We start from the raw sequence: 25,341 nt of genomic DNA, 5'->3' as shown, positions 1-25,341 counted from the left end.
TTCAGGAGATGGGTTAGAGGTTACGGTGGTGTAGCACTGATGGTTGGACTTGATGATCTTGAAGGTCTTTTCCAACCTTGATGATTCTGTGATTCTATGTTTCTAAGCATGTTAAAGGCACCTCTGGTAAATTTTCTTCTTTATTAGTTTATGTTGTTTTATGTAGTTCTTACCTCATGAGTTAAAATCAGGATCACAGAAAGGAACTCACAGCAAAAGAGCTTGGAGATACAGGACATAGTCAGTACATGTAGGATGCCAGTCATCTGCTGCCAGTGACTTATTTTAGAGAAGAAAAATACTGTTTTCTTCAAATCCTGTATATGTCAACCTGAGTTCCTCATTGTCTTAGCTTCTCAAATTTTTGTGATGTTAAATCTCTGGGAATTGTGCAATTAAAGACTGGCAAATATATAGGTATGCAGCTAGTGTTTAAAACTACTGTCAGAAATCAATCCTCACGTAAGCCCAGCTTGTGTTTTATTATTTCTTGTCTTATTTTGGGCTTCTTTCATAACCCAGGTATGAGTCCAAAGCCATACAATATGAATGGGAAAAGCTGATTCTGAGAGGCAGAAGGTGGTTTTTTATTTAAAGCCTTTAAATAATCATCTCTGGCATTTTACCTGGCTGAGATTTTAAATTCCAGTACAGCCTTTTATTGCTGATCACAAATACAAAGGTCTCTGGGCAAGGAAAAGCTTATTCAGCACCACTTTTGTTTATGACCTTGGTTATTGTGCTAGCCAGGATGCTCTGCACGAGGCCCGGCAGCGATGAAGATGTAGCCTTCCCTTGATGGAAGAAAATGAGAGTGTAAGTGGGAGTTGTACTTCCAGTCCTCCCAGACATCCTGATACTCTCAAATGGGCACGCCTGGAAGAAATGGGGAAAAAAAGCCACTGCATTTGGTCCCTTCCCATCCTTCCCCTCTAAGGCCTTACATCTGGCATCAGGGTGATGGTTTGATTGTCCCATCAAACAGTGTTATCCCAAGAGGGGGGCTGCAGAAATTAGACTCTGTTTGTCATCCTGCCTGCCTTGTCCTGGCCACATTTATGCAAATTTTGACATACTGGGTGGTCATTCTGGGACTGTCCTGTTTGAGTACCTCTGAGAGGGGGTCCAAGGCAGTAATGAAGTCCAGTAAAACAGCAGTTGGTGTAATTTTTATCTGTGTCCTTGTCAGTGAACAAAAGTCCTTGACTGGTGGCAGTCAGTGAGGGTAGATACAGAGATTTCTGTTTTCTTTAGGTAACTTGTGAGTCACTGCTTGAGGTTTTAACAAATCAGATCAGTGGAAAAGATCAGAAAGTGGGTGACTAATAAATTAATATCATGTAATTGTTACCAGTGAGACTGCTCATGTTAATTGCGGAAGTCTAATGAAGATGTGTCAGGTGATGTTGTCTGACCTCATGCTTAAGTGAATTTGAGCATCCAGCATTTAATCACCGCCTGAGATGAAGTGCTCTTTGTGAAAACATACAGACTTACTTGGCCTGGTTTTCAGGTGTGTTGAATCACATTGCCTTGCGCTGAAACCAAGATAAGATATGACATACAGGTGCTCATTGCCTTGGAAAATCAGCCCACCATGGGAAGTTTCCAAGTGCTGCACTTGCTGCATTTAGTTCTTAAGTAGTCAGCATCTTACCAAGGGTCAGGCTCCAAGCCGTACTAGAAAGATCAGCTCTAAGTGAAATCCACTGCAGATCTGTCTTCCTTCAAACAAAAAGAAGTCCTAAGGATTGAACTGCCTAGGCGGAAATCATTTTTTTCTGATAAAACAAAAGCCTTGGACTGCTGCGTAGTGCCTGCCTGTGATGCGTGCCCTGCCCCGGCGAGATCAAAGCCTTTGACCTCCAGTTGCACAGTCTTTGTTGTTAACTGCTGAAGTCTGACTGCCACATTTGAAGCAGTATTTTGGACTGAATCTCTTAAAAACCACCTCCATTGCTGCAGTCATCTATTGCCAGTTGTGTGTAAACATGAGTCTGAGCACAAACAAAAATTCCTTGATGCAGGCACCTGCATTGAAATAACCTTTAGGGTCCATGAGGGTACTCCTATCTTTTCTCCAAGCCAGCTGGGGATAGCTTGGTAGCAGGAAGCTCGGGGTGAAGAACGGCTTTGGTTCCTCCTGACCTCTGATGTACAGGTTCTTGCTGGCTGGATGTGGCCCGTGGTGGTGCAGCTGCATCATGTCCTGCCCCAGTGGCACTTCTGGATGGGGAGTGAGGACAGCCGGCCAGGTGCGGGTGGTCCATGTGGGAGGGTGGGCTGAGCGGCTGTCACTGCCACCAGCCAGGAGTGGGACTTCAAACACCGGCTCCGTCCAGCAAAGCATTTAAACACGCACTTAAATTTCATCATGCAAATGGAGATAAATTGAATGTGTTGGCGTGTTCAAATGTAAGCGTTTCCTTAGGTGCACTCCAGAATTGGGGAATGAAAGAAGAACAGCCTTTTCTCAAGAGCCTCTTGAAATAACCAAAGGGTAACTTGAAAGGGCAAACTTGCACGCTAGCACTGGGGAGAAGTACCAGAATGAATTACTTTGCTTTGTGCTGAAGTAGCAGTGGTGCTTGTGATCTCTTAAATCTCCTGTGATCTTTTTACTTGCAAACATTATGGAGAAAAAGAGTATTGTTACATTTAATTCATTATGATTATTTTAATTCATGTATCTTTTGAACCTCATGGCTTTAGAAAAATAAAATGAGATTACAATTTTTCACAGGCTTGTTAAGGGGTAGATTTGCTCCTGCTTTTTTTCTATGATGAAGAACAATTGTAGTAGGCTGAGTTCTAGAAGCAAAAGAAATGTATTTTGGAACAATTTCTTAGAGGTTTTATCTGGGTGGAAGAACTCAGCTTCCTCCATACATTCATACTTTTTTTTTTCTCAACAATATATGTGGAAATGAGAGAGCTAATAGTTAGTGAAGGCTGCAGCAGTGGTTTTTACTTTATAGTATAAGATGAGATCTACCACCTTTATTCCTGTCCTGAAGGTATCTGAGCAGGTAACAAGTATTTTGTCTGTAATTTAATAGCCATGCTCTTGAGAAGTACTTGTAGTTCTGAAGCCATTGTGTATGGCTTCTTCCAATTACGAGAATGACATTAACTTGAAGGTAGAAGTGTCTTTTTGTAAACACTAGAAGGTAGAGTACAACAGTAATTTAGATGTTTCTTAAACAATCCTACCTAAGAAGTACTGTGAGATTAGATCTTACAAAGGGAATGTGAAAAGGTCAAGTTGATGTGTGGAGCTTTACAAGGAAACGGCCTCATCAGAACTTTTCATGTTGGGATAAGATGTTCAAGCCTTAAAATGAAAAAGAAAAGTACATCGAGAGCTGGTCTTTGTGGATGATGTCATCTTCTTCTGTTCATTGAAGGCTCTTGTAATATTCAGAGCCTGACAATGACAAGAAGAGTATCACAGGTGCTCGAAACCTGCGGGAACCATAAAAGATTCTACCAAAGGCAGATGGATTTCTTATGTACCTGCTTTGGTGTGTGATTCTTCCAGAGAATGGAAGAGGAAGAACATCATTTGAAATCTTGAAAGCAGCACACAGCCCAGGAGATACCTCTAATCAGCAGTGCAGTGTGGGACCGCAGAATAAGTTTCAACACAGCTCTTCCTCTCCACCCCAGCTGAAACTTCCCTCACCTTAGAGATACCTTTTTCATTTCATCTCTGCTCAGTAGCGGACGTGAGCGCGCGTTGCTTGCAGGTGTCCTTATTACGCTGGTACAACAGCAAAGCGTAGTGAAGAGCTCTGGCTCTCACCGGATTTCAGCTGAAAATGGTGATAACTTCCCAGGCATGTGGGCAGATAGAGGGTGTGGGTGAGTGCAGGCGATTTATCAATTTCAGTTGGATAGTACTGGGAAGTCAGCATCTTCTGTCCAGCGGTGTCACCTGGTCAGCGGCCACCTGACAAGCCATGCCCTGCCTCAAGGCACAAGCCTTAGCTGCAGTCTCTGTCTACAAGGGCCTTATCTGGCCCACTGACCTTGTTAAGTCTTCTGACTAACAAGAATAACCTTCTTCTGTGGCAACCTTGTGGGCTTTGCCAACAGCTGGTGGGTGTCTTTTTTCTTTGGAGTCCAGGCTTAACTTCACATTTAACTGTGTTGTCCTAACGAAGGGCCCTGATGCATCTTTTGTAAAGAACAGGTCTTCTGCCTGATGTACCAACGAGTGTCGTGCTCTCCCTGGGAGCATTTCCTTGCCTGTTACTCTTCAGCCTTTGTGTTGCTCTGCAGCTACACCACTAAGGAAGAGTTTGCTTCCTCAGTCACACCAGTTGCATTTTATTAGTTCTACCAGAACTAATTTTCCAAAGTCTACAAAGCCAGCGAGATACCTACCAACCTCAGAACTGCACACGTGCCTCATTGTCCAGCTAGGAAGGAACAGAGAACATGCAGGCAGATGCTCGGCTTTGACGTGGACACCTCAGTAGAGAGGGGCATTTGGCATGGCCAGGGCACCAGCATGCCTTTCACATGGTTCCTTCTCCTCTGGGGCCAGTAACTCTGTTAGACTTTAGTCAAACTTCTTCTCCCCTCTCAGCTGATGTGTTCTGGAAGCTCATGCACTTACCAAATCTGACAATTTTTCTTACTAATTGACTCTAATGTGAACGGCTCTATGCAGCCCCACTGCTAGCTGATAAAAAAAAGAAAGTAATGAATTTTTGCCTAACTAGCTGATTTAATTAAAATGTTTTATACTGTAATTGTATGGTTTCTATAAATGGAGAGGTAATTTTGTTTAATGAGTTCCTAACCAAACATAACATTCCTGACTGTATGTAGCCAGATTTCATAAAGGTCACAAGCGCTGAGATTCCAGTGTTTGCTTTTATAAGTCGTGATGATCAAGCAGCTTGATTTGGCACTTGAAATGTTCTGCCAGGATTGGTTCCCTCTATTCCTGTTTATACCAGAAATTATTAGTATAGTTTTAGGAGCAGAGGGGGTTCTTCTCTGTATCTGAACACTGTTCATTATCTTTAAAGTAGAAGTCTACTGCCAAAATCACGTCTCATTGTCAATTAGTGGCTTCTCTGCAAACACATTAATTTAATGCCCCTGCTGAAGAGCTGTGCGCGTTGGAACATCTTGCTGCTAAAACACTAGTTTTCAGAGCACTTTGACACAAATCATTCATGAATAGCAATTTATGCCGTGATGGTAATGGGACATGACATGAAGCTATCTTTGATTAAATTTACCACAGCTTACAACTATTAGTAAATAGAGCTAATATAGATAGTCATAACAGATTTCTGGAAGATGGATAAGGAGAAAAACAGATTAAGGATTCCTTACTGGTGCAATTCCTAAAGAATACCTCCATATAGACTGCAATAAAAGAAAGTCTTAAATAAAAAAGTCTGATTTTCCTTAAAACTTTTTTTTTTCCTGTCTCCAACTTTGGCAAATTCAGCAATGACCTAAATAGAAAAGAATCAATTACCCTAAAATAAATAAATTTTCCTTTTGTTCTGCAACCCTTTCATTATACTGTATGGGAACGCAAAATGAAATATCTCTCTCTGCTAAAAGATCAAAAACTGGAGAAATGGTGCATTTTGGGAAAAAAGGGCTCATTCGTCCTCCACTGCTGTCCCTGATGTCAGCAAAATGTTGTCTCCTCAGAACAGAATTCATGCAAATGTTTATTTTGCAGCACTCTCATGTTCTCTTTGTTAAAGAACTAAGCTATATTTTCATTGTCTTATTTTCTGTTTGGTAAATATCATTTTCTCCTGTCCTTTCTGCAGCTACCATGGAAACAAGCAAAAATGCTTCAGATTAAGTATTTTTAAATAGATTTTTTTTTCCTGTGGTAGAAAATGGTACCAGTTTTCAAAATGCGTATTGTTATAGGAGATGAAGGGACATATGTTTGAGCAATGGACTAACAGTGGCTTTGTATCACCTTGTATTGATAAAAATATATTAAAAACACGTTGCCTCAGTTAAACCCGAGGAGCGACACTAGAAACAAAGCAAGCCAAGAGTTATTTATTTTCTGGAAAAAATCTAGTGTGAAGTGCTAAAGATCCTGTAAAAATAATAAGACTGGCATATAAATAAAGCACAGGTTAAATCGTAAATAGTTTTGATACTTGGGAAATAAAAGCCTTATTACTTCTCCTCCGATCATGGGTACTTTTTATTCCAAGTGGAAGGATAATATATTTTAGTGCTGAATCTAGAGCATTTCATTTTGCGGGTTGAGCCCTATAAAATTAATAATCTCCAACAAACATACCCGAAGACGCACCGTTATTTATATGCAGAGAATGGTGGCTTATTTACCCAAACATTAGAGTGATCCAAAATGTTCAGCTAAGCAGGAACACAAAATATGATATTATATTATGTAAATGGGTTTGTGATACGCTCTGCTGGATAATAACTTCCAGATGTCTCTGTAGCCAGAGGCTGACGGATATCAAAGGCAGGTTGGCCGGGAGGGGAGACGTGCCAGCTGGCGAGACTGGCTACTGCTAAGTGTAGCGGAAGGTGAAAGCTGGTATTTTTTCACACTCGCTGGTTTTATTGGTGGGCTAGTGAAAAGTCAGTGGCTCGCAGCTTTCTCTTCGTGAGCAGAGATGGAGCTTGGGGGGCTGCAGGCATTCCATGTGTTCTCTTCTTCCAGTGAATTATTTTTCGACCCCTTCTGTGAGTAGGGGTTGAGTTTAGCCTGAGTCTCCCAACAAACTGAAAGCTGACAAGACGTGCTTAGCTACATCATCTTCCAAAGGCAGCGGGCACTGTCCACTGTCATTAAATGCAATGCTAGACTGAAGAGTGACTGGAGTTTACCCCGGTAAGATGCCAGTAAAGTTACTGATATGGACTTCAAGAAAGCCCTACACCTTCTGTGGAGCCACTGTTGAGGAGAAAGAACTTTGCACAGTCCTTACAGATGAGACTGCACCTCCTTCAACCTTGAGGTGCTTTCTGAGAGCTTGGCTTGTCATCTCAGTGAAAGGTTTCCTGTTGACCTCATTATGTTTGTAATTGACTTTAACTGATAGACCCAACACTCCTGAAAGAGTGGCAGGGGCAACTTAAGGTAGATTTTGCTATGCTATATTGCAGCTAATCCTCAGCTCATCAGTGTAACTTCCTGACCAAACTCAGAGAGGATGATCTCTGAGACACCCTTCCCTGTCCTACAGCTGTTAATGGCAAATAATACAGTTCTTCAGAGAAAGCAGCATTTTATTAGCAGGAAGGGCAGTGGCTGCATTGTGATCTGCCCACACCGGTGACATGTGTACAGACATTGCAGTTAGAGCCACAAGTCCGTTGGAAGAGACAGTGGGCAGCTCAGAGTGAAGGTTTGCAGAACATAGGATCTGAATAATGCAGCTAGCATGGCACGCTTTACATCGCTTCATTAGAAAGCTCTCAAAAATTCTGCCCTAATATGAACATGGAGGATCATACTGAATCCAAATTGATAACAAATTTCCATCCCAGCATGGTCTTTTCAGCTGGGTTTTTTTTTCATCCCAGACTTGGTAATCACTTTTTCTCCTTGGACTGGAAGATTTTCATCTGTTTTGGTTCCGCTGTGTTTCTCTAGCTTATCAGTGTCCTGAAGTAATAGACAGGCATAATTACTGAATTATCTGACTATTTTATACCCTCGTTTAATTGTCTGTCTGTTGCCAAAGACCATGCTCACATGTTCCGTGCCTGGTGTTTGATCCTGTTGTAACAAATTATAAATGTCACCGTGCAATTTTCAGAACAGAGAGTGGATTCGGTTTTCCACCGGGCATGTGTTTCATGGACCAGCTCCTCTCTTCCGCTGCGAATGCCCATCATCATCCTTTTGCCATATGCAAGAGAGTGATGGCACCTCACAAAAGCAGCGGGGAGGAAACCACCCTAAAGCGGTTGCACTGGAGGTGCTCAATTCAATTGTGAGAAGGGCTGCGGACAGATTGTGTTCTGATGACACTACAAAAGGTAGAGGAATATTTCATCTTCTGGAAATCTCTGCCAGAGATTCTGGAAAGCATATGGCCAGTAAGGCCATGAGAGAAGGAGCAGTTGCTATCTCAATGAAAACTGTAATTCAGCAAAAACAGAAGTGGAAGCTGTATTTTAGAATGAATTTAATTTGGTTTCACATTCTGCATTGGAGTTGAACTTAGATCCTTGCGAACTCAAAAGTACAAGAGAGTTTTCTGGGGCTCGCGGTTAGTTGTTGCTGTTATTCCAGGATGTTCTTGGATGTTTCAGTCAGAGATCTGAATAATTCTGGCATTTGTACTCACCAGACTTTGTTACTGCATTTGTCTCACAGCTTTTAAACAGCAGAAAACATGTACAACGTATTTAAACAACACCAGAGAAATTAAGGTCATGAGAATGCGTCGTCAACAAATGAAGATAAAAAAGAGCTGTTGTTCAAAAAAAAAATTGTTGCTGCAAGATGCTTTTGAAATTCTACATACTAAATTCAGAGTCGTGTTGATGATTTATTCTAATGTAGGAAAACATCATCAAGAGTGACAAGCAAGCTAGTCACTGTCTAGTCACCTGCCAGCAAATATTTCATAAAGACTAAAGAGGCTGGTGCTGCCTTGCTGAGCTGACACTAATTATTTCAGTATACACGGAGCTTTGGGATTCATGTTAATTCTCAAGTCTGTCTTTAGTTCAGACTCATTCCACTGTGTAAACTCAGCAGAGCACAAATTATTTGACCATCCTTTCATAATCTGTCCCCACGCTCACTTGCCAATTATATAAACTGATCCAAATACCTGCTCTCAAAGGATCCCCATTTGGGAATCACAAGTCAATTAAAAAAAAGAGGGGAATATCCACTTTTCTGTAGCTCACGTCCAGTAGTCCTATTTCATGTTTACATTAATTTCTGGGTATCTTCTCTAGATAACATTGTTCTCATCAGTGTGTGAAAAAAAAACCCCACCTTTCCAGTGATAAAACCTTTTTTTTTAAGATGCAAACTCTATTGGTTAGAGCATAGTGCATCCTGTAGGAAGGGTGAGCTCAGCAGTACCGACTGACATCCTGAATATCCCGAGAAAGTCTCCTACTGCCGCATCACGATGCTGTTTCTTTGTTCAACACACACTTAAGTGAGTATTTATAGAACAGCATCTAAATATTGAGCAGCGGCGCGGTGATCTTGCAGCAGCTTAGTGCCAATGCTTGCCGAAGGTGTATGAAACAGCACGGAGGCAAACACAAAACAGCAGTCACCTCGGTGGCATGAGTTAGCAGGAGAGAGGCTTGGAGAAATGTGGCTACATGCGTGACTGGAAAAGACCACATTTCTCTGTTCTCTGGAAATTCAGCTCTGGAACTGGCTCATTTTTAAGGTTTGCAGGAAAAATAACTGTGTTTTGGCACAGATGTTTCCAACCATTGCAGCTGGTGGACCTCTGCCCTCTGCAGAATGCACAGGTCAGAGCCATGGTCAGTGGTCTCCTTGCTGTGATGTCCAACTTTCAGCATCCAGAAGGTCCCACACAGCTTTGGAGCCCCCTCTGAGTTCCGTGTACTGTTTCAATGTCATTTTTGGTGACTGCCTGCTTCATTGTACTTCCAGATCCAGAACTGAAATGTACTGGTAGATGGATTTACATCAAACTATAAACCCCGAAACATTTCCCACAGAAATCACTGCCTACAGATACATACTTGCAATTGTTTGTAGAGTGAGGCTGTAAGTTGCGAGTAATACTAAAAATGAGTGGGGCTTAAAATTGTAGGATCCTCAAAAAATACTTTTTGGTTTTTCCTATGGTGTTCTTGGGTTGTGGGATGTTGTCTTCTGGGTGGCAGGGGTTGAAAAAAAAAACCTGAAAATTGTAAAATGCAGGTAATTGTGCTCCCTCTGGACCTTAGTTCAAATGATGATGATGTGGCTTACAATCTTTCTGATTTATGAAAGTTTAAAGATTTTCTGGTGGAAGTGCAGGGGGAAAAAGCTTGTCTGTCTTAGTCTTTTCTGCTGACTTTGCAGAGGTAATGCCTGAAATCCTGGAAGGACACAAAGTATTCAAGCAGTGGAACTGGGTAACCTCTGAAGACTGTCTCCAAATCTACTTTTCATTGATTCATCACTCTGTAAGGCAGAAAATGTCTAATAATGAACCAGACTCTTTTAAGTCAAAACTGTGGTCTCACTGTTTCTGGTTTCATGCCAGAGTATTTTAATGTGCCCAACACCAAATATGCCATGGGCAGAATCTGTAGTTTAAAAAAAAAAAACCACAAAGGACACAAAACCACCTCAAATAATGAAAATTATTGTTTAACTGAGGCATGTTAGGTTTCCCAGGCTGTGTGGGGTGGTGGATGTTTGGGATTTGTGTTCAAAGCCCAGCTCTTACAGAAAGGTCGTTCCTCCTAAAGCACTAAGAAGTTGAACCCATTCACCTTTGCAGTGTGAGGCTGCCTCTGCCCCTGATTGGGATTCGTTTGGTAGGATACATCTGCAGAACCGCAGATACTATAGCCCTGTAATGCCAAGGAGTGGGGGAACTTGGACTGTAAAACCAGCCCCTGACACAGGCTGTAAAGGAACTCTGTCTCTTTTTTTCTGAGTTCTGGTAGGTTGCTTTCGTTAGAAATGTGCAGAAACTTCTTCACCCCCATGTGCCGCTGAAACTCCCTGCAGCTGGTGTAATGAAGACGATATATTCTGGGAGGCATCTTGATTTGAGAGTGACAGCTCCATATATTTATGAAAATGAAGTGGCAGCAGAGTTTGCAGTAAAGCATGTTGTGTCTTTGTGATGCAGAAATACATCATGTTAATAGCAATTATTGTCACGGTTGCACGTGACCATTTGCACATGGGAAGTGCCACTGTTGGGAGAAGTCCTAAGAAGCCAGGAAGAGACTTAACTGGTTTTGCTTTCTTCTTTCCAAAACAGCCAAAAGGAAGGAAGACGGTGCCCGGAGAACTGGTGCAGCAGCAAAGCGACACTCTGCTCCCGTGGCGCCAGCATCAGAACGCCAACGGCCTGCGGCGGCAGAAGCGAGACTGGGTCATCCCACCGATCAACGTGCCAGAAAACTCTAGAGGACCCTTCCCACAGCAGCTGGTTCGGGTGAGTTAAAAAAAGCAATTGAAATAATAGCAATACGGGTAAATTGCTGCAGGTCTGAGTGTGGTCTGAGCTCGTGGCATGGGAGGTCTGGCTGGACGTGCAGGCTCTCTGCTCTTCCTCCCTTATTGCAAGAAAAGTTGCCTTCCCCATGCTGCTGAAGCACTCCTTCTCCGAAGCGACTTTCCCCAGCCCTCCCTCGCGCAGCTGAACACCAGCCTAATCGCCTCCTTCCAGCCAGTCCCTCAAGAGATGCCGGCGTTGCTGCCAAGATGGCACTTTGCCCACACTGTCATCCAGAAAACGGCTGCAGGTGTAAAGCTGGGCTTGGTGACACCCCGCGATGAGGGGGTGCTGCATCCTTCCCTGCCTTCGCACAGCCTGGGTACAGATGCGTGGTGGGGCTCGAGGAGGTTGGCTGTCTGCCGCCGCTGCAGATGGATCCCTCATCCTCTCTGTGTTGCTAGTTTCTTTCTTTGCAAGGATGATCTCCAAGATCAGGTTTACCCATGTGGTTTTCTGTGATGATTGTTGGATGACAGAAAAGAAAGAGAAGGGAAAAGGGGCCTTTGACAGACACATTTGGTTGATACATCCTTGCTGTTGATAAGTGTTAGCAAAATATAAATACATGTTGTTATTCCCCCTGTGAGTGCTGGTTTCAGGGTTTTTTGGAGCAGTGGAAAGATCAGCTGTAAAAAAACCAAACAAAAAAAAAAAAATCCCTGGCAGTCTTTTTCAACTCTGCCCTTGGAAGAAAACAGTGACAATTATAAAATTTCAGAACTTATTTTGAGCAGCAGTGGTGTGTCATTGGCATCCCCTTTCAGGAAGCTCACCTAGTACTCTTGAAGCTACGCCTGGATTCAAATGAATTGTCACCATTACCTGTCTCACACTGATTAGCTGATACTCTTCTGCACAACCTTTGTCTGGGAGGAAGAAAGGAGTCTCCCAAGTCTTTCAGAAGTTCAGGTGAACTTTGCAATGACTCAGGCAGTGACTGAAGGTGCAACGTTCCCAAGCTTTGCACAAACTTGAATTGTTGGTAACATTTCTTTGTGCAATTAGGGAAGTACAATAAGGAATATAAAAATAGTGGGTGACAAATGCTATTATGTCTGTCCTGGAAAAACAGGGAGGGAAGCCAAGGAGTTGTGGTGTGGTCAGTGTTGAGTGTGGAGTGACCCATTAATGTGTTGTCCCGCTAAATTGAAGAAATGTCTGAAGAGGAGAATAACTCAACATGTCAAAAATAACTTCCTAAATCAGATTAATAATTTAGATTAATTCCTGAATTCCTATGAAGAATAAGCAGAGTACTTGCAAAACAAAATCACATCCTATTCCACTCCCTGCTGATTTCTTTTGAGCTTCGACTAAGGCAGCGAGAGGACAACTTGGCACCAGCTTACCATGGCAAATTTGTTGATTTATAAGGACTGAAATCTCAGTGGCACTTTCCCCCCTACATTCTGGAGATGAAACAGAAGGACTCAGGAATGCAAAACTCCAGATTAATGAAAGTGACAAATAATAAATAATAATAAATTTCATGTAGCTACAGAAGAATTGATCTCTTAAGAAATTGATCTCTTAAATTGATCACTTAAACTACCAGTAACCTTGGAAAGATAACTAAGCTGGTGGAAACGCAAGCCCTCCCAGATTTTCAGCAATATATTCCATTGCAGGTTTTAAATACAGGTGCCTAGAGGAAAAGCTGAAAATGAAGTCAAAAATATGTGGTGGGAAAGAAAGAAACAGCTTACAGAGGGCTGCTTCCCTTCTCACCTGGCACACAGAAAGTATCGCAGCGACAGGGAAGACTGTACACAGTGCAGCTTGATTAAGCGTGAGGCCCCTGATGTTTCAGGCTTGGGTTGAGTTTCTGCTCCTCTGCAGCGTCTGGCCCACTTGCCAGCCCCTGAACGTGAAGCCTGGGTGATTTCTAGCAGGAGTTAGAGCTTCCCCTGTTAGGCTTTGCTCTTTAATTACCCAGAGTAGGACAAATCCATGTCCTCAAAGACCAGCACTATCTGATTATTTCCATCCACATAATCTTCAGATTGCCCGGGAGCATTCTGCTGTCTCCTAGATCTAGGTAACAGTTTTGATCTGATTTCCCATGCTTTTGCTCAGCTGGACGCTGAATATTGTTGTGTCCATCTGCTCACAAACTGGAGCTAGGAGTGCACGTGAAGTTACAGCTCAGATCCCATTTGTACTGGGGGAAGTCTGTCACAGTTTGCTCTGCTACTTTCTATAAAGCATTCAAACCTAATCACTGGTTCCTGGACACTGAACTTTTCTTAGTCCAGAGAGCCCTGCTTGAGCTTACATTTTATAGGTATAACTAATGGAAACCAGTCCCTCTATTATGATGCCGTTGGTTCTGGTTACCTCCAAGGAGAGGAAGGGATGGCATGAAAAATCTGAATATTACAAACCCTACCAGAAGTACATTTTCATAGTACCACTTGCTGTTTGCGTTTTTATAGGTCAGACTAATTTGAAATGCATAGGCAAATCTTCTGGGTTCCCTCCTACTCCTGCTTCCTATTGTGAAGGTAAAAATTCCATTTTATGGAAGTTGATTAGTTACTTGTCAGTATTTTTAGCAAGGCTGTGCCTGAATGAAGTTTAAATCATAGCAAAGGTGAATGCGGCTTGATGGGAACCACATACCTCAAAATGCAGCCCTATCTGGTTCAGCTGGGATCAACTGTAATTCTCTACTCATTAAACCATTTCATTCCGATAAAATACATTAAATGAAAAAGTTTTTTGAAAAAAGAGAAAAAAGGAAGACGTCACAACATTATCCCTGCCAGAAAAACCTCTGTTAATTACAGGGGTTTTTCTTTCAAAGGAACATCCATGTCTGTTCATATGCATCAACCACACTAACTAGGAAACTTATTTCAGAAAAATAATATGTAAAAAAAAAATAATAATAGGAATTTCTGATGAGTTTTGCCTGCTGAAAAGATTTGCTTATTCTTCAAAGAGTTTAAATAAACATCTGAGATGTATAAGCTAAAAATATTTTTTTTATTGGCATAGAAAATGTTTAGCAAATTCTGGTTTTGTCTTTGAGCTGAGAAAACAGTTGTCAAATTTTATTGATATATGCTTATTTATTTTGCAAACATTTATGGAGATCTTTGTTTTAATTTCCTTGTGCTTCACTTCCACCTTTGTGTTAGGAATAATATTTTACATGCTGTGAAATATTTTACTGTAGTGAGGATAATTTCAATACTAATTGTCAGGTACTCTCATTATTGTAACTATGAGGTCCATAAAAATGCCTATTAAAAATACAAAAACAATATGAAATCTCCCCCTCCTTCTCCAAGCAAATGACTCATGCAGGCACACTGATCAGCTAAGATAATATATTAAATAGTTGCACCCTTGCTGAGTACCATCTATTTTCTCACTGACTCATCCTTTTCAGCTACATGTGTAGCTAATTCTTAATTATCTATTATCTAATTATCTATTAGCTAATCTTGTATTTCATCCTCTTGAACTTCAAAAAGTATCTGTGTTGGATCTACATGCAAGTCTTCAGCTTTTTCTGAGTAAGTTTTCGAGGCTGAAGTCTTGGCCCATCTTGCTGGGCTGCATGAAAATCATTCCTTTAAATGCCCAACAGTCCTGTGTAGGACCAGCACTGGGTCACAGCATGTTTAGGTAATGGCATCCCTTACAAACCACTGCAACTGCATCACCTTTATGAATGCTCCAAACTTTCAACATTATCTCCAGGACCTTTCTAGAGTTCTTTTGAGTGCCCCATCCATAACTTGTTCTGTGTGGACCCTGATTTTTCCAGCTTGCCTTTATTTAACTTGGAACTAAAAAATGTGGTGTTTGCCCATTAGGTCTCCTACAATAAACAACTTGCTCTCATTACACCAGCATGGAAATCATAGAATCATAGAATGGTTTGGGTTGGAAGGGACTTGGAAGATCGTATAGTTCAAATCCCCCTGCCACGGGTAGGGATACCCTCCACTAGCCCCACCCAACCTGGCCTTAAACATTTCCAGGGATGGGGCTCCCACAACCTCTCTGAGCACCCTGTGCCAGTTCCTCACCACCCCTGTAGTAAAGAATTTCTTCCCAACGTATAATCTAACCCTGCCCTCTTTCAGCTTGAAGCCATTACTCCTTGTCCTATCACTACACCCTCTGATAAACAGCCCTTCTCCCACTCTCCTGTAGGAAACCCACTGAGGATGACCAAGATAAGATCTTGGTTGCTCTTACAAACTGCCTTGATTGCATGCTACAGGCACAGCATGCTCTCTCATATCCGAGCCCTGGTAATCTCAGGCACAAGAATACTAGAAATAATCTAATGTGTATAACGGGGAGTAAGAGGGAAGGATGCATTTTATGTAAATTTAATCAGAAAGTCCTGAAGTGGTTTGAAAAGTTGGCGGAATATAATATACCTGAAGACTCTTGCGTTGCTTCTTAGCAGAGCTGTCGTTGATTGGTTGGGGTTTGTGCCGCACGGTGCATGTTAATGGAGCAGAGAGCTCTTCTTAGCGCATCAGAAAACCCCATGATGGACTCACAGGTGGCTTTAGCACATGTTAAGCTATGCAGTGAATTCGGATACTTAATATGAGAAAAGTTGATAGCACACTGAAGAGCTCCACAGCTTGTTTGTGTGCCGTAGCCCATCCTGGCACAGGAGCTAGGCGTGAGACAGTTCTCCATAAGTCAGAAATACTGGTGATGGAGGTACGCATGAGGTATACTGGGCTGTGAAATCCCCACCAGCTTGGACCATCAGCCCTCAATATTGCCATTTCTTTGGCTCATCATGACTGTTTTGGCATGCACTTTTGCGCCGTTTTAAATAGTTTTATGTAGGAAATCCCTCATGCCTCCTGTATCAACCACGTTGCTTACTGCTGTGAAATTGGCAGTTCAGAATCCATTAACTCCCAGCTGCAAGACAGATGGCATCTGTCTGTGGTGAGAGAAGGTTTGTTGAGAAAAGGCCTAGCAAATGCTTCCCAAAGGACATCAGACCTTACTTTTCCTGAGAGAGATGTGGACAGCCTTGATTACAAATAGGCAAAGATCTTCCTTGCTCTTCAGGGGAACAAGTGTTTCTTTTGTCTTACCAACCGCAATAAAAAAAACCGTATCTAAAATTCCTCATTCTGGCTCTCAGTACATCTTGTCTTTGGTACCCCTGGGAGCATTGCCAATGGAAACTGGGAAATTAGGTTATTTGGTCTTTATTGCAACAGTCAGACAGAGATAAGAAGGAGCGGGCCCAGAAAGTGGGGAGGAGATGGGACATTGTGTGTGTTTTGCGGCTCTAGAGGCACAGCCTTCCTTTGAGTCCTGGTTAAAGGATGGGAGATTGCAGCAGCTCTTGGCTCTTGACTGTGATTTCATGCCACAAACCCACCTGACACAAAATAGAGCAGGATGGGAAGGAAAATTATTCATTAAGCATTCATGTTGCCATGGTCTTGGCTCTGGTATCGACCTGTTCTCTGTGTGCGTGCTACCAAACCAGGACTCAGCACCCTTGGAACGAACAGAGAAAGGCAAGTATGACACATCACTACCATCTTGACACATCCACTTGACCTTTCTTATAAATGGGCAGTTCAGAGCAGGTTCCTAAACATACATCATGCTATATATATTCCTCAAACTACATTCCTTTGTTTGCATTCTCCCTGGCATGTGAAGATGTTATTCTCAGTCTCCAGCATTTTGCAGAAATAGACGGCCAGATCCCCATGTAAATTCACAGGCTTCTGCCAGAGCTGGTGGGGCTACACCAGTGTGTACCATTTGGGAATCTAGGTCGAAGCAAGCAGATGCCCGGTGCTTTATGGGCTTTACATGCACACGCACACACAGCATTATGGATTGAAAAGTGCAGCTACAGCATAAATGCCCCATTTGAAATTCTCTTACAACAGCATTCAAGCCTATACTGTAATTATACATATTGTATTTCCTTGTATTCAGACCCATGGGGAATTTATATTGTCCTTGCTAAAGCCAGAGGGACTGAAGGAAAGCAGTCATTTAATGATTCAGCTGTCTTGGGCTCTATGATTTAATCAATCATATGAAAGAAATTTTTAGATTCTTTGTGTTTAGAGTTCTCTTGTCTGAGCAGAAAATGTTCCCTTTTTGAATTGCTTTAATAGCTGTATTTATGCAGCTGAAAGTTCCTTAAGAAATGAAAGTAAAATCAAATTGCTGAGAATGCCTAGATAATTTATCGGAGAATATTCAATTAGAATATATTAATATTTTAGATTTCCATCATTAATTTAATATTCAGAGATTTAATTTAGTCGTTGAATTGCTGTAGTGCCATGCGTGGGTAGATTGTTAGGCTGAGTGCTTAAAACACCTGCCACAAACGGGTGAATCTCACTTTGATTCCCAAGAGCACAAATGCCTTTCTACTGACATAAGTCTTGCAGCAAAAACTCAGACACTAAATCTTGCCTGTGCTCTGCATTTTTCCATAATTGCAGAATGGAATAATACAATCTTCTGGCAGAAATAAATGCAGGAGCCTTATTTCTTTATACATTCAAATCCAGGCTGAGGGGGAATTTGGTGCTTTGTGGTTCCGAGTTTGTCGGTGTATTACTGAAGAATTTCATTTTGCCAGCCCAGCCTTGTTGCATGAGGTTGGGGTTTTAAGGTGATTGACATTCTGCAGACAGATAACCAGAACTCTCGTTGCCCAGTTCAGATGAAAATACTGCCCTTGAGATTTTGCCATTTTGCCATTTTCCAGGATGCTTTGGGAATTGTAACATGATTTGGAAAAAAGGCCCATTAGATCATAAAAAACCCACTAAATCATAAAATGCCATGTGACGTGGAAGTGATAAATTCCCATCAAATATCGTACCAGTTGCATGGAAGAAATGGAACCAATTTTGAATTTCACACACACATTAAAACTGAGATTCTCCAAAGTTATTCGCAGCAACGAGACTCTGCTCACGCTGCAATCCGAGCATCAGCTTGAGATTTCAGAAGCCTCACTATTCATTGAGAATATTTCTGGGTTTCTTCAGGTTTAAGCAGAACCTGGGGGTGATGTATTTTTGGTTGGATTGTTCCTAGTGTGGGTTAAAGTCAGGTTGGGGTCTGGGTGCCACATTACAGGATCAGTTGTTTGTGCTTGGCACTTGGTCTCTTAAAACTTACATCTGTGGGTGATTAATGTGGTACAAATCCTGGTCACATCTGTGCTAACACATTCCTAGAAAGCAGAGGTGTTGTGTAGCTGCCAGTTGTGCAAGCAAGAAAAACAGAGAAGTTGTGAAGAACAGAGGACAGCAAAAATCTAAAGGACAGGAAGAATCTGGGGTGCATTGCATCTGACCTGATGGAGGATGTCCTAACCTGTTTCACAGTCATTCACAGTCCCTGAGGCAGTGGGGTGGGATATACTAGCAGGTATTTGTCACCCTACCACCAACTGCTAAATGTTAAATAAGAATAAGTAACAGTTGTAAATTCAATCCGTGCTGCCTTTGCTTAGGTATTTTTCCATATGGGATCTGATCTTTTCAACCTGTTTGCACAAGTGAGGAGTGTCTGTCTTTCACAAGTAAGAAGCCAAGGCAGAAAAGACGAGTGGTTTTCTTTGAGACCTCAGAGCTGTTGCCATGGCCATGAGCAGCACTCTCTGGTTATCGGCGTCTGGGCCTGTCCTTGGGTTATTTGAAGAATCTCATAATGGACTCAGGTTTTATCGAGTATTCAGAAATCTTTTGTTGATGGTTATATTCAGTCACTTCGTTTCACGTCTGAGTTCAGCTGCTACATCTGTGCGTCAGGTCTGCTAATGTACAAGCTTGTTTTACAGTGATTCAAAGGTGGTTTGTCGTCGAGATCCAGGGACGAAGCAGCAGCTCCTTTTCTCAGTCGATTCCTCCACCACCACCACCACCACCCCCATCCAGCCCTTTACTTTCAGCTCCTGCTCCAGGTTCACCTCAGGAGCAGAAAATGCAGGAAGCACAGAAGGATAAGCACCCCTTGCCTTGAACTGTCGTACCAGGCACACTGCAAAATAATTCATCAATCACTCCAAAGAGTATTTAGCTGCAATACCCCATTGCACATATTGCAACATATCATTACATCCCCATCCTCTCCAGAAAGTGAGATAACTCTAATAGCCGCTCAGTATGGCTGTCATTATGTGTAAAGGCAGAGACAGGAAGGCATAGTCAGAGCTAATGTACACAGCTCATGAAAGCTATTGAAAATCTGTAAAGACAGAGTGTACACAAAAACAGTGGGTTAATTTGCTAAAAAGAGAGGGGGGGAAGCTTTAGTTTTGCTCATGTCTTCTCCAGAGAAAAACAGTAATAATGAAAAAAAGCTGAGACACGAACAGAGACAAAGAACTTGCAATCTGCCTTCTTCACTGCAGCAGTTCATTATTTAACACTCATCACCCACATTAGTAATAGCTTACTGTGGGACTTGGCTTCCTTGATGAGTTGAAATGGAGTCCCAAAGACAGAGCGGCACTGCGTGGGTGTGAGTTTGGATTTGCAGAATGATGGTGCAGATATAACCTCACTGAAATTCACTGTATCAGGCTGGAAGGAGATAGGAAGCAAAAAAAACACATCCACGCTTTTTCTTTCCTTACTATTGCATATGTTCTTGCTAGTCTGTGCCTAGCAAGAATTAAATTCAGCACCCTGGAACTTCAGGTGTCAGCTTTTTAAGATTTAAAGAATTTACTCTCAGGCTAATTTTAAGCTTTCACTGCTGCAGTTAATTGTTTTATTTATAGCAGCTGAGATTCTCAGTGATAAAGGTGTCACCATCTAAGTCCTTTCTCAGCCATCTCTGGTGCAGACTGATGAGATGTGTAAGCCCTTGGTGAGGTTGTGGGGAAGCAAAGAGTGGGTGTGCAGTGCTTTACCACAGCATCGTTAAAGGCGCCGTTTCTTTGCAATTTGTTCTCTCCCCAAGCTCTTACCATGTTTTTAATAATTACCATATTTTAATAAATTAGTATTTGTTGCTAATTTCTTTAATTTAAAGGACATTTTCCTCCTATTGGAACAGTTAGACAACTTACAAACAAACAAACAAAACCTTGGATTATATTAGGCGAAACATTTTGCCCAAGGCAGTTTGGGTATCTGCAGATGGTACTGAACATTTTGGCCCTTGTTCAGCAGAGATTTTAAGTACGTGCCTGAATTTGAGCCTTTAAGTAGCTCCAGTGGCTCTTCTGAGTCTATTTAGTGACTGGAAGCTCAGGGCACAAATAGTGCCTTACTGGCTTTAGACCAAGTTTTCAGCATTATGCAGCACCGACTTCTCTGACCATGCCTATAGCTTTCTTTAGATTCCCAGATCTATATACGTTTCTCTGCATGTTCTGCAAGCCTCCAGAGACCACACTTCCAGATGTGTGCACACATCGGAGCCTTCACATAGGTCATACAAGCACATTCCTCTTTCCTCACCAAATCAGAAGCCTGCTCTGAAAGGCCACCCAGTAGGTCTTGGTAAAATCTGTTTGGCACTAAGTAGAGAGATGAGTTTCTTGGAAGTGTTAAAGGCCAAGTTGGACAGGGTTTTGGGGAACCTGGGGTAGCAGGGTGTCCCTGCCCATGCTGGGGGTGGGACTGGGTGGACTTTGAGGCCCCTTCCCATACAAACCATCCTGTGAGCCTCTGATTCTTTGCCCTTTATGATCTAAAGTCCCTGCAACAACTGGGCAGGGTGTGCTCACCCTTTAAGAGGGATGGGGGGTTGGCTACAGGTGTTTTGTGTTTCTGGAGCTGCCCTGGCTGCAGGTACTCTCCAGAAGCTTCCAGGAAGAGCAGGGGCTGTTCATGCCTTGTTAAGGATGGAATAGACCTGCTGGTGAGGGACTTCAAGGTGAGTGACTCTTCAGAGTGAGGTGTAGGGGTCAGCTAGGTGTAGTTGGGGGGAAAAGCAAAAGAAGGTCCTCTGACCAAAGCCTAAGTGTCTTGTGTAAAGGAGAGTGAGTTACCGAAAGAGTGAAAGTAAAGTTTGTGGTTTCCTTTCACGTTGAGTGAGGAGTCCTGATTGCATGCCCAGCTTCACCTGGCTCTGTGCTGTGGGGTTGTGCTTCATCAGCAATTAGTTCTGGATGTTGGCAGGCAAGTGGGGAGATGGTGGCTGGTGATGAGGAGTCAGCATGGGCTGTTATTCTGGTAAGATTATGTTTTAAAAAGCTTTCTTATAATGTGTAACAGGGGGGGTTTTGGTGTGGGTGTGTGTGGGGGTGTTTATATATGCATGTGTATATGAGAGAGAGCTGGAAAAAAAGTCATGTGGAGTATTCACACTGTAATGAACTGCTTGAGTGTCCTTCCCCCCTGCAGCTCTTTACCTGAGTAGATTCTGCTTTGGGGATTGGGCTGTGGAGACCAGGACTAAGCCTCCATGGCTCAAGTTAGAAACCCCTAATTCCAAAAGTTTCTAGTGGAAATATTCATAGACCCTGAAGAGCCGTAGTGCTGGCAGGAGTTGCTGGGACACTTCACCTTCCTGGCTCCTTGTTTCACTTGGGATCTCTGCTCGTTTAAGTCATTACATGACCTGAGGAGGTATTTGAATTTGTACTTGGGTTTACAGTCCTTTGAGGCTGTTTTGCTGTTGATTTACTTGTTTGATTTGTGCTTCAAGGCTTTGTGAGCTATAACATTTATTTAAGCAAATAAGCTAATAAATGAAAGGCATGCATGGTGGTGGGGAAAGATTGGGCCTGTGGTTTGCCCCTTTAGAGGAACTGGCAATCTGTGCTCCTCCAGCAGCTCCTCTGCTAATGAAACCCCTCTGGGAGCAGATGTAGAGCTGCTTTGCCCCTGGTTATTGCAGGATTACAAAAAGATCAGTGGAAGTGGCTAATTTGCTCTATTTCCAAGTCACTGGGAAAAGCATGTAAGCTCTGCAGAGGTTTTTTTATTGAAGTTGCATCACTGCAAAGGAGTGTACTAGTAGAGAGGGGGAAAGAAATTAAGATTAAGGCTCTGCACTAAAAAGTGTTGCTGGTTAATCCACAGTGTTCTGAAGGGATTTCTGTGAGTTGAAAAACAAAAATAAATGTTTGGCCAGCTTACCTTTTCAGCGGTGTGCTTTGCAGTGAAATGATGACACAATTTACTTACCAGTAAACGGCATTCAACTGCATCTAACAAAAAGAAATTAGAGTAGAAGAATCAGACATCATCAGAGCATAAATCTTTTATGGAAGATTATAGCAGTTATTTATTATTTGAAAGCAAAGAATTGAGAAGCAAGGTGGCAGTTTTCTTTCAGTGATGGGAAATGCACCCTCTAATGTCTCCATGGAAAAAAGAAAATGCTGCACCAAAGCATTCACATTCAGCTTGATGGCAAAAACACTATTCGTTAGCATCTGTTTTTGCAGGGAAACTCCTGTTAAGAGAGGAATTTAAATATCGGAGGAAGCATTTCCAACAACTGTCTAGGTTTACCGAATATTTTTCAGACAGTGTTATGTTTATGGCATAGATTTTTGTATGCTGAAGAAAAAGGCAATTCAAAATTTATGAAACAGCTGCTGTGCCTTTTGAGCACCTAAGGGACAGAATGACACAATGTATATGTATTTCTGAAGTCATTAGAAGAAAAAAACTTTTTTGTTACTCCTCTTGAACCGTAACCCATGGTATCTGCAAGTATTAAAACATTTTATTTTAATTTTTTTAATTAGATGTGAATGCAGAATTTAACACTCAGGTATAACGTGCTATTAGGAAATCAGCTCTCTTTCTGCTCTTTCTGTATCCATCCAGTTGTTAAATGTCCCCCTCCCTTATTTTTTTTTCTTAACCTCTTGTTCCTAATGAGACTTCCTCCTTCTCCCCATGACTCTTTATGTAAGCAACCTTAGCTCTTGATTAATCAGTAATTAGGGAAGGAGTCATACTGATTTCAAGTCTCTAGGATCATACTCTCCAGCTGAAATTCAAACCTGAAGTCTAAAGGAAAGCTGTAGTGCCAGGATTGTGCTATGTCTAACCCTAGGATGTCAGCATCACTTTAGAGTCAGACCAGACAGTATCTGTTTGCACAAACCTGTCCTGATTGATACTGGGTGTAAGGTAATCATAATTAATCACAATTCTCCCTCACAGCTGCTTTCCCCCACACACGTTACCTGTTGGTGATGTCCTCTGTCACGGTCAGCACACAAGATTTCACCTTAAAAGTTTACTATGCCCTCTGCCATCCTATCTAACACGTACTGTTTCACTTTGCTTTGTGTTTGCAGAATAGTTAGGGCCTAATTCAAAGTTTAATGAGCCCTCATTAACCTCCGTGAGCTTTGGATCAATCCCTTGTAGTCTAATATGGTAATAATGCCAGGGTATTATGGAGTTAAAAGCTACCATACAGTGGTCTGAGGATAAAGTCACTGCAGGCGTGCAGCTTAATGGGGTATTAATTGGATAGAGGGTATTCATAAGTACTGAGCACTGAGCGTGCATATTGTTGAAAGAACAGAAGAAATGCTGAATGGTATGATCTTAAAGTAAGGAAAACTTGAGTTTCCCTTTGCATCAGTCTTTACTATAACCATGCATCGGGCATGTGAGCAAATAATGATGGTTGGGGAGAGTTTCTAGCCCAGGTTAATGGGTGCTGTTCCTCAATTCATCTTCTCTCTTGTAATCCTGTTCTGAAGTTCTGCCCACATTGGCTCCATCAAAAATTGTTCCTTGAGAAGCGAAGTATTCTCAAAAAGGTGGTAGCATTGGAAGGGATTCATCAAAGGAAGCTGCTAATTACATGCAGCAGCTTTTCCATTTTCTTTTTTCTTCTCTGGGATAAGGTGCTTTGGACACGTCATTTAAAGTAACGGGCAGCCTTGTGTTGCCTGAGCTCTTGTTGCCAATCAGCCTCTGGTATGCCGGCTCCATGTTTCAGTGGGATGCTTGTAATATCCCTTGAGGCTGTGCTGACGCACCTATGCCAAGGCATGGAAGGGAAGCCCATATTAAATACTGTATTCTGCTTTCTTCTCTTTACCCTGTCCACATTTTAAAATGTCTTTGTTCTTGGTGGTGCTGTATTTACTAAGTGCCATGAATGGGACCTGCTGGGGACAGGGTAGGGGAAGGCTGTGCACAGCCCTGTCCTCCAGACCACTTCCACTGCAATTCGGCTTCTCTACCATCGCTCTTGTTGTGGGTTTGCATGGCAAGGTTTTGGGGAGGCAGGGAGGGAATCTGCAACAAGCTGCTAGAGGCTTCCCCTAGGCCCCACAGAGTAACCACCAGCCGGCTCAAGGCGAGATCTGCTGCTCACCAAGGCCGAGCCCATCAGTGACAGTCATAGCGCCTCTGGGATGACATATAAAAGAGGGGAAAGAATGGAAGTGTCTGCTTTTTGCTAAGGGCTCAGACACAGACCTTGGAGTAGTAACAGCACATGTGGACAGGGATAGCCCACTGTTGGTCAAGAGAACAAAATCACCACTCTGTCCCAGGGACAGGGTCCCCTCTTCTCTCCAGTCTGACTCAGCAGAGTTCATGCTGGCTATCATGGTGCTGGTGGGGACACCGAGCTTCTGCCACCCCTTCAGAGCTGTTACCATGTGTGCAGCCAAGGAGGGTTTGAATATCTTGACATCTTTGTATCAGGGAGGAAGGACTAATTCCTTTAATTTATCGTAGATGTTCTTGCTTTTTCAGTGAAGAGCTATTCCTTTCCTTCTGTGAAGCCACAGATGTAGCAGCTCCCATCCTCCCCCATGCAGCCAAGTGCTTTTCCCTTTGGGCCAGAGACAAATCATTTTTTCTCCATATAGCTACAAAAAAAAGAACAATCACATACGGAAATGTTTTTCTGGAAACTCCCAGTCCATGCTAGCTCCAGAAGACACGTCCCAGTTCTGGTGTATTTTAAGCAGAAGGCTGTGTGGTAGTTGTCTCTGCACTGCCTTTGCCAGCCTACAGCTCTCAGCATCACTTCTTGCCTATCCCAATGCCATATGTGAAGCAGGCTTGAACATATATGTTAAGAAGGATCAGGAAATTCTGCTTGATTTGGTGTTGTCCTTTTTATTCTTCAGTTGATGAAGCCACTGCTAAAACCAGCCTTCCCTCAGAGTTCTGTAATGCCCTCCTCTCCCTTTCCATTG

General features: G+C 42.5%; 1 protein-coding gene across 1 annotated transcript in view; it reads left to right on the top strand.

Moving 5' to 3' along the window:
- The window catches only part of CDH4 (cadherin 4), a gene marked incomplete at its 5' end in the record, with an annotated part of 444,834 nt that overhangs the window by 273,979 nt on the left and 145,514 nt on the right, over positions 1-25,341 (top strand). Inside the window, one exon of the mRNA XM_084271711.1 lies at positions 10,968-11,144. Within this exon, the coding sequence (XP_084127837.1) occupies positions 10,968-11,144 (177 nt within the window). The remainder of the gene's footprint in view (positions 1-10,967; positions 11,145-25,341) is intronic.

The sequence above is a fragment of the Gallinula chloropus genome (assembly GCF_964237585.1).
Source record: "Gallinula chloropus genome assembly, chromosome: 16".
NCBI lineage: Eukaryota > Metazoa > Chordata > Aves > Gruiformes > Rallidae > Gallinula > Gallinula chloropus.
Note: the sequence above shows the minus strand (reverse complement) of the source record. Positions and strands in the feature narration are given on the sequence as shown.